Source organism: Miscanthus floridulus, chromosome 14 (assembly GCF_019320115.1).
Source record: "Miscanthus floridulus cultivar M001 chromosome 14, ASM1932011v1, whole genome shotgun sequence".
Lineage (NCBI taxonomy): Eukaryota > Viridiplantae > Streptophyta > Magnoliopsida > Poales > Poaceae > Miscanthus > Miscanthus floridulus.
This window is the reverse complement of record NC_089593.1, coordinates 49,681,318-49,692,379: the sequence shown is the minus strand read 5'-3', so window position 1 is coordinate 49,692,379 and position 11,062 is coordinate 49,681,318. Positions and strand designations below refer to the sequence as shown.

Genomic DNA, 11,062 nt, shown 5'->3' with positions numbered 1-11,062 from the left:
CCATCAATTTTTGGCAATTATAGAACTCAACCATGACACCCATTGAAGTGCTACATCTCTAGCTCGCAACCCAATTAAGTGTAAGTTGTCGTAAGCCTAGCTCCCCTATCCATTATTAAATTGAATGAAGGGCTCCGAAACGAAGGTCACTATTTGAAAAAAGAGTAAATGATTATTGTTTCCTTCCATACATGATTGTTTCCTTCCATGCATGATTATTGTTTCCTTCCATACATGATTATTGTTTCCTTCCATGCATGATTATTGTTTTCTTTCATGCATGATTATTGTTTCCTTCTATGCATGATTATTGTTTCCTTCTATGCATGATTATTATTTCCTTCCAAGCAGTGACGGACCTAGGTTTTTACCTCTGGGTATGCGCAGCAAAAAAAATTCTTATGCAATTCGGTAAACCATATATAATTTGGTAAAATCATATTCTCATTTGATAAAACCATATTCTAAAACCATATAAATTGTTCAAATCAAATACAAAATACTTTAAAATATAGCCATATAAGAGACTTACAATATTACTTGTCGATCCATCGCTTTCTCAATGACATGAATGTCTCAATTATATCATCTTCGTCAACTTGAAAGAAAATATCCCGCTCAATAAATGTTTGTAGACAATCATCCAGAACAATATCACCTAGCTTATTCCTTGATTTTGTTTTCACTATAACCAATGCAGAAAATACCCTTTCAACACTCGTAGTTGCCACCGGTAAAAGCAATACCAATTTGAGAAGGAAGTACACCATATCATACACTTTGTGCCTATTTGTATCAACAAGCTTAACTGAGAGATCAACAATGTTGTCTAGACCTTGGAAGCATTCAGTTCAGTTTCATGTCATCAATATAATTATCAAGTTGCAATTCTAGCTGTACCAAATTGTTGTTGGAGAAGTCATTAAGATAAAATTCAGCCAATCTACGCAGCTTCTGTGCATCAAATGAAGCAAAGGACTTGGAAGGACTAAATGCTGACATACAAGAGAGCAGCTCCATAGTTGATCTCATCAAATCGATTATTAAGCTCTTGACTAATTTGATCAATGACACCAATGTACACTTCTCTTCTAAAATGGTCATCATTTTTTTGGTTTCGGGCACGGGCATACCTTGCTGATTTTCCATAAGGCACATAAGCATCATCCATAGCAGGAACTTCAACACCATGTGTAATACAAAAAGAAGTGACCGTCTTATGAAATTTATCCCAACCATCAGACCTCATCTGTTGCATTCTGCTCTTTGCCACATTAACAAGTGAGATTGCATTAAGAATATCTTGATCCCTTTTCTGCAAACACTCGGATAACTCATTTGTGTATCCAAGAATAACATACATTAAGTGCACAAAGAAAACAAACTCAAAGGTTTCAAATGCTCCAAGCACAAAATGAATCTTTGTCCAATCATCCTTATATGCAATATCAGCACCAAGCTCAATGAGCACATCATGGATTGAGGAATACATAGTGATGATGCTACATATAGTTTTGTAATGCGAGCCCCACCGAGTATCACCAGGCCTAGGCAAACCCATCTCTTGATTTAAACCACTCCCTGATTCAAGCTCACCACACTGTAGTGATTTCTTGATATTCTCCAGCCTAGCATTTCGAAGCATACCATGACGCTTACAAGAAACCCCAATAATGTTCAACAAGATAGATACTTGATCAAAAAAGGTCTTGCAATCAGTATTTCCCTTGGCAACAGCTATAAGAACTAGTTGGAGTTGATGTGCAAAGCAATGAATATAATAAGCAGAAGGTGATTCTTTCATGATTAATGTTTTTAGCCCTTTAATATCACCTTTCATATTGCTAGCCCCATCATAACCTTGACCTCTAATCCGAGTCATACTCAATCCATTACTATCAAGTAAACCTTTAATTGCTTCCTTAAGTGACTAAAGACGTAGTATCATCTACATGAACAACTCCAATGAAGTGCTCACATGGCCTTCCAAGTTTATCAACAAAACGCAAGCAAAGAGCTAGTTGTTCTTTATGTGATATGTCACTAGACTCATCGGCTAAAATTGCAAAGGGCTCATCACCAAGTTCCTCAATTATTTTCTTTCTAGTTTCTATGGCACAACAATGAATAATTTGCTTTTGTATCTTTGGGCTAGTCAAAGTGCAATTACCTGGTGCATTGTTCAAGACATACTTGTTCACTTCATCACTATTTCCTGCAAGAAACTTTAAAAGTTCAATGAAGTTGCCTCTGTTGCTAGACTCTTCACTTTCATCATTTCCACGGAATGCCAATCCTTGAAGCAAAAGAAACTTGATACATCTAAGTGAATATGTCAATCTTTTCTTGTAAAGACTGAAGCTCCTCATCAGTCCACTTGTCAATGTGATAATCAATTGCTACCTTGGGATTTATAAAATCAATATACCTCTCCTGAGCTGCTTTGTGTGCCTTAGAACCACTATGTTTGATGAGTGCGGCGTTTCCTATATTCAATTATCCCATCCATCAACAACAAATGCATCTGACCCACTGCCCTTCTTGAACAAGTAGCATATAAAGCAAAATACAGAATCCTTCTTGATACTATATTCAAGCCACTCATAATTATACAACCACTGTAAACTGAATCGACTGAGGTCTGTCTCCAATGTTTCGATACGGGAAATCATGTATATAAGGTTTGCAAGGACCTTTAGTAATATATGCTCTACTGGATTGCATCTTGATCATTAACATGATAATCTTTTATGGACAGCCTTTCACCTGGATCATATGGTAGAAGATCGATGTCATACACCGGTGGCTTTGATGCGGGCGGTGGCGGTGGCGATGACGCTAGCGGGGGCGAAGGATCTGCAATTTCTTCAACTTCTGCTCTATCTTCTCGATTCTGCTCTTCCACAACAGTTTCAACCGGAGGTGGGGTAGGGTTCAAAGCAGTTGTAGCCGGCTTCTTTGCTGCTTTGCAAAAAAAGGATCGAATGTCGCCGTTTCTCTTCATCATTCAACAATTCTTCTGAAAAATAGTTTATAATTACCAAACGTGCGAAACTCAAATAGTATAGTCACATGCGATTGATGCTAAATTGCTAATCAGTGGTCTGTTGAACAAACTCACGAACACGAATTGAAATAACAAAAAATCACCCATAAATAAATAAATAAATAAAAATATAACTATATGAGTACAGTACAAAGTTTTTTTACAAATAACAAGATCAATACCTACAGTCCTGCAACTAAGTGTCGTCGGAGTCGGAGTGTCGATCAGTCGAGGCGTCGAGCAGTCGGCGGCGTACCGGGGATGACCCAGCCCCGGCGACCGACGCAATCCCGGGTCCCACGTCCTGCCGTCCTGGGCCTCCTGGGCCCTGGCCCGTGTGGCCGCACCGCGCCGAAGGCCAAACTGTCAAAGCTCCGCCGAAGTGCCAAACTGCCGAACGATGCCCAACGCGGCGACGCGACGCGATCCGCCCGAGTGCCCGACGCGCCGTCGCCGAACTGCCAAAGCTCCGCCGTGGCTGGCCGCTGGGCGCTGGCGTAGAGACGAAGATGATTCGACTTCTCCGCGTGTAGTTACTCCCAGGGCCCAGGCCGGCGCAAACTCCGCGTACTTGCGTTGCGTACTTGCGGAAGCGCAGAAGCCGAACCGAGTTGTTGCGTACTTGCGTTGCTTCCTCTCCCTCTCTCTCTTTACGTATAAATTTTCTATTATGTATGTATGACTGCTGGACCCTAGGTCGCAGCGCGTACTCGCGTGTCCTGCTTGGGCCCTTCCGACTCCCTCCTGTCACGGCCTCTCCACTTGCGTCACGCGGACGCTCGCAGGATACCAGGCCGTTCGGTTTCTGCTATTCTCCAGCCTCCAGGTAGTTTTCTTTTACAAATACTGTGTATATAGTCCCAGGAACGCAGGGTATGCCAGGGCATACCTGGCATACCCTGTAGCTCCGTCGATGCTTCCAAGCATGATTGTTTCCTTCAATGCATGATTATTGTTTCCTTCCATGCATGTGGCCTCAGGTGATCGATTTGTTTCCTTCAAAGTAGACGGGGATCGCAGGGATGACAGTTTCTTTTTCTATCGCACGGGGTGGGCAGACGAATGAACCAAAATAAATAGTCGTACCAAAAGATGTCCACATTTTGTTCTTTTTAGTTGTAGGAGATAACGGAATGATGTTCTACCTTCGACATCTAGTCATGACTTAAATATTAAAACCCATTAGGAAACATATATATTGAGTCTTTGTAAGATTTATTAGATTTTCTACATATGGGCTTAGGGAATTAGACCGTATAAACTCTAATAGCTGCATCTATACTGTATTTTGATACTTTCTACAAATAACAATCGGTGGCCATACCTTGCCAAAAGAAAAACAATGCTACATTGTCCATGGGTATTTGTCTTGTGGCTGAGATGTGGCTGATCCTTGAACTAGTTGGGCCGCATCGGGTTTTATAAATAGGTTTGTCATGCGGGCATCTGGGCGAATGAATGTTCTGGCTTCAACACTTGGGCGGAGGGATTAAATGGGCTGAGTGGAAAGGCCCATATATATGCTGATGATTTTTTCCATTTTATTTGGAGGAATGTTTTGTGCTAAAAAAAATTGGAGAAATGTTTTTACCTTAATTAACTCAGATCCACACAACCATATGATTATTTTTTGAAAAAAGAAACGCCCGAATCATTGGACTTTGGACCCTTATGACTTTAATGATTATAACTTATAACCAATGGAATATCCATTTGCATTGGGCCCACATGTCAAAGATAAATTTGTTGAGAAGTGAAATGGAGCCTCAGTTACAACAATTTGGCAGCCTGACCATATGTGAGCAAAACGTCCCCTGTGAAATTTTTACAAAGTTCTCGTGGAAAATCAGCTCCATGAAAATAATTAATTATTCATTAAAAACAAGACCATTAATTAGGGACGTTTTCATGAGTATTATTTAATCATACCTTTTCTTTGCACAAAATAAAAATCATGCCAAAAGCTTCATAAAGACTGCCCCATTCTGTGTGGGAGCGAGGTGTAAGTTTGATTCCATCCTCTTCACATGAATGGTCGAGATGGTCTCGTGATTCAATTTTGATTGATGGACATGCATGCAATCTTCAGAAAAAAGGAAACTAAAAGTCAGTCAAAACCTCTAGTCCACCATGCATGCATCCGCAGGATGATGCTCCGCCTCCGGTCGTCGCTCGTGGACGCACAAAAAGGAGGACACCAATACGGGATTGAAGTTCTTCATGGGTTCCAGATTCTAACCCCTCAATCTCCGAGGCTAGGAATGAAAGAACTGAAAGTCTTTCTAGACGAGATCAGCGGATAAAATGCTTAACTTAGATAGGCTTGGTAATATACCTCGCCAAAAAGGACAGTTGCTGCTATGGCACCGCCGTCATGGCGGCCGCATCATGTCGGAGTAGTGGGGAAGCAGAGACATGCCCGCTAAGTCATCATAGGTAGCAGTATTGCGGGTGCGGTGCTGGTCGCGGCGGTGAAGGCAATGGCGCTCCCGTCACTTACAGCTCCCCCTTCTAGATCGGATTAGGGTTAGGACATCACAGTGGGGCACTGGCTGCTATGGTGAACTTCATGTCCTGTGCCCTAGCCCCCACCATCCTTTTAATAGAGCTGCGCGACAGGGGTGCATCAGCCACTTAGAACCGGCTGAGCACCCCTGATCAGGGCATGGATCAAGGGTCCAATTGGCCGTTGGGTCAACTGGTGGAGATCATCCTAACATTCTCTCCCTTAATCTCACCTTATGACTTAAACTCAACTTTCTTTATCTTTGTCCCATTCCATCACAGATCAGTACATAGAGCGTGCCTCATCGTCACGGTCAGTTGCCATTAGATTTAATAGCTATAATGCACATCTCTGTTTTGAAACAGATACTCAACTAGGCCCTTAGTATCCAGAAATCATAGGCTTTCCCGTAAACCCATATCGACTGCGTGTTCTTTGAATGCACTGAGTGGTAAACCTTTGGTAAGTGGATCTGCAAGTACTTACTCGGTACTTATATGCTCAATGCTTTCAAAATGATTCTGGATTTCTCCTTTACAACATATAAATTAGTGTCAATGTGTTTGGCAGCACACTTGACCTATTGTCTTAGGAGTTAACTACTTTAAATAGTTATTGCTGTTGATTACCATTGTTAAATCCGGGTACTAATTCCCTTAACCTCCTTTTGCTTGTTCCTTAAGTCACATGTCAAGCTATACTATGGTATAGCATCACTAGATGACACCACAATTGTTTTTTTTTTTGAGTTTTTTCACAATAATACTCCAACTGTGAGTGTTAGCAACTGCTGTGGATTTCACTACATATCTCGTCAAGACTTGACATTTCTACCCTCAACCTTTTGAGAGTACTTGTTCTTTCTTACTCAGCATGAGGCCTATGATACTTTGTAAAATTGCAAGACATTCTCATCTTCATTCCAGTGATCTATATATGGACTGGACTTCTACCAAAATATTCCGGATACGTAAACTACGTCAGGGTAAGTTCTTACTTGGACTTGTACAATCATCAAGCTTCCAACAGCTGAAGCATATGGAACCATATTCATTCGATCAATCTCATATCAGTTCCTAGAACACTGAATGTTTTGTTATCTATTACCCTTGACTATAGGAGCAGGCGTAGGTTTACTTGCATGCATACTTTATTTGTTTAGGATCTTTTCTAAGTATACCTTTGAGATAGTCCTAATACCTCATTTTCTTCTATCTCGATGAATTTCGATTTATAAAACCAATGACGCTTCACCAAGATCATTCACATTGAAACTTGAGGACAAAACTTCTTCTCGAATGACCAATTAACATTACTACTAGTGAGTAGAATGTCATCTATCCACGGGATGTGAAAAATGAATTTCCCATTCTTGAACTTTGTATAAACGCTATTGTCCTTCTCATTTTCTTTAAAACCCAAACTTTCTCATTGTTTCATTAACTTCAAATACTACTGTTTAGAGACTTACTTTTAACCCATAAATGGATTTCTATAGGCGACATCCCTTTTATTCTTTTCTTCCATGACAAAACCTCTTGGGTTATGCCATGTAAACGTTTTTATATAAATCCCCGTTGAGGAATGCTGTATTTACATCCATCTAATGTATTTCTAAATCCACTACACCACAACACCATATCACCATCAGACATCTGACGCTAAAACTTTTTGTATCGATGGATGATCTGACGCTAAAGATAACTCACAGACAATCTTACTGCTAATTCTCCATTTAGAGATTAACTGTCTATCACTATAGTTAATCATCTTTAATGTCGAACGATCTATCGCTGAAAACAGTTATAGTATCAATCCGTCTATCACTAAAAAAAGGGCCCCACCTTGCTCACGCGCCCACTTACATTGAGCTCGCGTGCCCACTTACAGAAACCCTAGACCCTTCTCTTCCAAATCCCAAATCTAGAGAAAGAGGTGCCACCCCAGTCACGCCCTAGCTCCCACCCGTTCCCTCCCTCTCCTCCCTCCAGCCCTAGCTCGCTCCCTCCTCGGATCCCACCGCGCTCCTCCCTGTGCCCCACCGGGGGCCGGCCCCTCTCTCTCTCCTTCCCCGGTGTCGCCCTCTCTTCCCTGGTGGCCAGCCCCTCCCTCTCCTTCCTCGCTGCCCCCTCTCTCTCCCCAGATCCGGCCGGCCCCTCCCTCTCCTTCCCTGCTGCCTCCCTCCCTCCCTCTCCTTCCCTGCTGCCTCCCTCCCTCCCTCTCCTTCCCCGACGTCACCCTCTCTTCCCCGGTGGTCGGCCCCTCCCTCTCCTTCCCCGTTGCCCCCTCTCACTCCCCGGATCAGGCCGCCCCCTCCCTCTCCTTCCCCGCCGCCCCCTCTCTCTCCTCAGACCAGATCCGGCGCCACCGCCTCCCTCCCTTCCTCCCGGATTTCCCCGGATCCGGCCGCCGCGCCGCCCCTCCCCTTTGGATTCGGCCCCGTCGCCTCCCACCACGCCCACCACGCCCACCCACCACGCCCCATAGTGCTCCTCCCCGTGCCCCACCGCGCTCCTCCTTGCGCCCCACCATGCCCACCGCGCCATGGACGGTGGCGGGATGCACTCAGCATGGTGGCCCGGCACAGCGACCCCAGGCGCGGCAGCGGTGGCACAGACGGCCCCTGGTGCGGCAACCCCGGCGTGGCGGCGGCACGGTGACCCCGACGAGGTAGGCCCTCCTCCTCCTAGATCTAGGGTTCCGACGAGCTTTTCTCCTCTCTCTCTCTCTCCCAACTCCGATCGGTGGCGTGAGACATTCTAACTATATTGTAACAACCTTGCTTGTAAGCTCTACCTGAAGGTCAAATGAATGTGACAAGAGGTAGTAGTATGTTCACAGTATTTTGGCAGACTCCACCTACAAAATAATTATGTAGTTACTAACAATATTCTCTATTGATTTCTTAAAATGCAGAACTACTTGTTTAGTTGTTCTGTTTCATTACTTGTGTGTAGTAGTGAGGACAGAAAGAAAGAGTACATCAGTAGATAGTTTACCATAGAAGAGAACGAAGTGCTTTGTTCAAATGTTGTCTTACTTGCTTATTGATATTTGTACTGTTTCTAAGCTGAAAACAAGCCAGATTTGTCTAGTCTTACAGTAGCTAAAGAAAATAAATAGCGTGTAGCATCTGTTATAGTTGATCTAAGGTTTCAATTTAATCCTATTTTTCTCTCTCCAGGGAAAGCATAGTAATATTTGTCTTCAGTTCTTTTATTTTTGTGAAATAATATGAATATATGATACATCATGTGATTTTAATGTTGCACTGTTTACATGGTAGAACCACTCAACTGCTTGTCTAGTCTCTTTATGGAAATTCATAAACCTGCTTATAACAGAATTCTTTGCAAGGAGCATGATATGGCTGACTATAGTTGATGTCTGTAGATTTATTTGCTCCTAGTTATGAGCTATTTGTATTTCATTCATAACATTTTTCTCAAGCTGATCTTCATGATATAATCCCTTGAGTGTTTATAGCTTTTTTTTTGGCTTAAGCACTTTTGTCAGATATACTGCTATGAATTGTTTAACTGTTATTTGCATGACACAACATGGTTGCCCATGTGGCATTCATCTTGCTATTCACTAGCTCTGATATGTTGTTCACCAAATCTAAGCTTGTTGTTTGGCTTGAGTTACCTCAGCTACTAGGCATGCCATGTACTGGCAGTGATCACAGAGCCATACTAAAGAAAACACATGTTTTATCAGTATTTGCAAAAACATTATTTGCACATCCAATCAGCCATGGTAGCATGCTGATTACTAATTTTCGTTGTTTGGAGCTTCATCTTGTCACTAATTTACTCAATTTTGTATGGCCTACTGGGCATCTTGTCACTAATTATACTGTAGAATCTATGTCAGTTTATTTTACATTACATGTGTCATAGACTCATCAGTGAGTTACAACCTCTGCTGATTGCTTGTTGGATAAATTCTTGTGCAGATTGAGAAACAGGAATTTGGGCTTAAGCCAATGAATTGTCTTGGCCACTGTCTAATGTTTGCTAATAGGGCCCGGTCATACAAAGGTGAGTTTCTTCCTAATTATTGTATTCTAAATTGCTTTGTTTTAAGTTAAACTTTCTGCTTTCACGACAATAGCTTAAAGCGATTGCGGAACTGATAAATCTCCATGCCTAGGGCCATTATCTAAGTGCCTAAACAACTCATGACAGGCCCACTTACTGATAGTCAACTACTTCACATTTGGTGTACAAAAGAACCAAATAGTTATTTAATCTATACTCACATTTAGTCAACTACTTCACAGTTGGAGTACTAGATAATGGTTCATAACCTTACAAGCTAAAAATGCAATACTACAGATTCTGTGCTCCTGCTCGATTTCTTCCTACCTGAACTTGCTTGGTGTTTGTACGGTCACCTAAAAATGCAATACTACAGATTCTGGCACTTGGCAATCTGTTAGGGTTTTGAGCAGGATGTGCATAGCGGCATGACACCTTTCTGTACGCTGTCAATCAATCAATCAATTGTGTTTATTGATGTTAGTTTAAAGAGAATTTGTGTGAATCAGTAAATCTCCCAATGTTTCTCTTTGGTAAATACTACAAGTCTGCAACAAGGATTTTTTTTCCTCCTAGCTTTTATTTTGGGGGAACATCCTCTAGGTGCATTAACACCCCGATGTTGATTCTCACTCGAACACTTCATTAACATTCACATGACACAGCCTAGAATCCCTGGGACTGGAATCTCCTGCATATCGTGGACATTCTTAAATTGAGTTCATATATAATTAAACTATATTTTTTTTCATTTTAGTAGTTTCAGCATTGAGGAAATAACTAGATAACTCGAAGTATCAGATTGCACACCTAGTGTCTATGTGGGACTGATATACTGACCTTTATGTTACCCTAGTACTACAGCCATCAATTTTACATAGATGAAATTTGAAAGTTCATGTCGATTCGGCCACTTCATGTTAGTGTTACTCATGCAGCTACTTTGCTATGTAGTTTAGTATTCAATTTTTTATGCCCCGTACTAGAGGTCACAACTTTTCATCTTCTGTTAGTCCGTTTAGTCCATGTAGTGTTAGTCAGGCAGCTGCTTTGCTACTATCAAGGACAAAAATGACCTCTCTGAATAGTGAATACATTGTGTTCATAATCTGACCATGCTAATCTCATTCTCATATACTAACATTATTTGGTTCGTGGTTGTTGACCTGTGGTGCTAGGCTCAAATTACTGAACTTTAGCTTTTTATTGTTTCTCTGTTCTTGACTTATATTTGGATGAAGCCATTTCTCTTTAGTACTATCATCTTGAGGAACTAACTGGAATGGTTGTCCTCCCACAGTACGTGATGGTTGTTCTCAAGGGTTCGGTGCCTATGGCATTTGGAGGTACCCAGGAGCCCGCAGCTTACGGTGAGCTGGTTTCCATTGGATGCCTGAACCCTGATGTGAATAAGAAGCCGAGTGCTAGCATTGCTTCTATCCTGGAGTCAAAGCTGTCGGTACCCAA

At 42.0% G+C, this 11,062-nt stretch overlaps 1 protein-coding gene across 1 annotated transcript; it reads right to left on the bottom strand.

Annotated features, from left to right (window-relative positions):
• Positions 1–536: 536 nt before the first annotated feature.
• LOC136503425 (uncharacterized) lies at positions 537–8,098 on the bottom strand. The gene is made up of 4 exons (XM_066498509.1): positions 7,906–8,098; positions 2,171–2,296; positions 1,134–1,746; positions 537–786 (listed from the first exon to the last, which is right to left on the bottom strand). The coding sequence occupies exons 1-4, from the start codon at positions 8,096–8,098 to the stop codon at positions 537–539; spliced, it is 1,182 nt and encodes a 393-aa protein (XP_066354606.1).
• Positions 8,099–11,062: the final 2,964 nt, after the last annotated feature.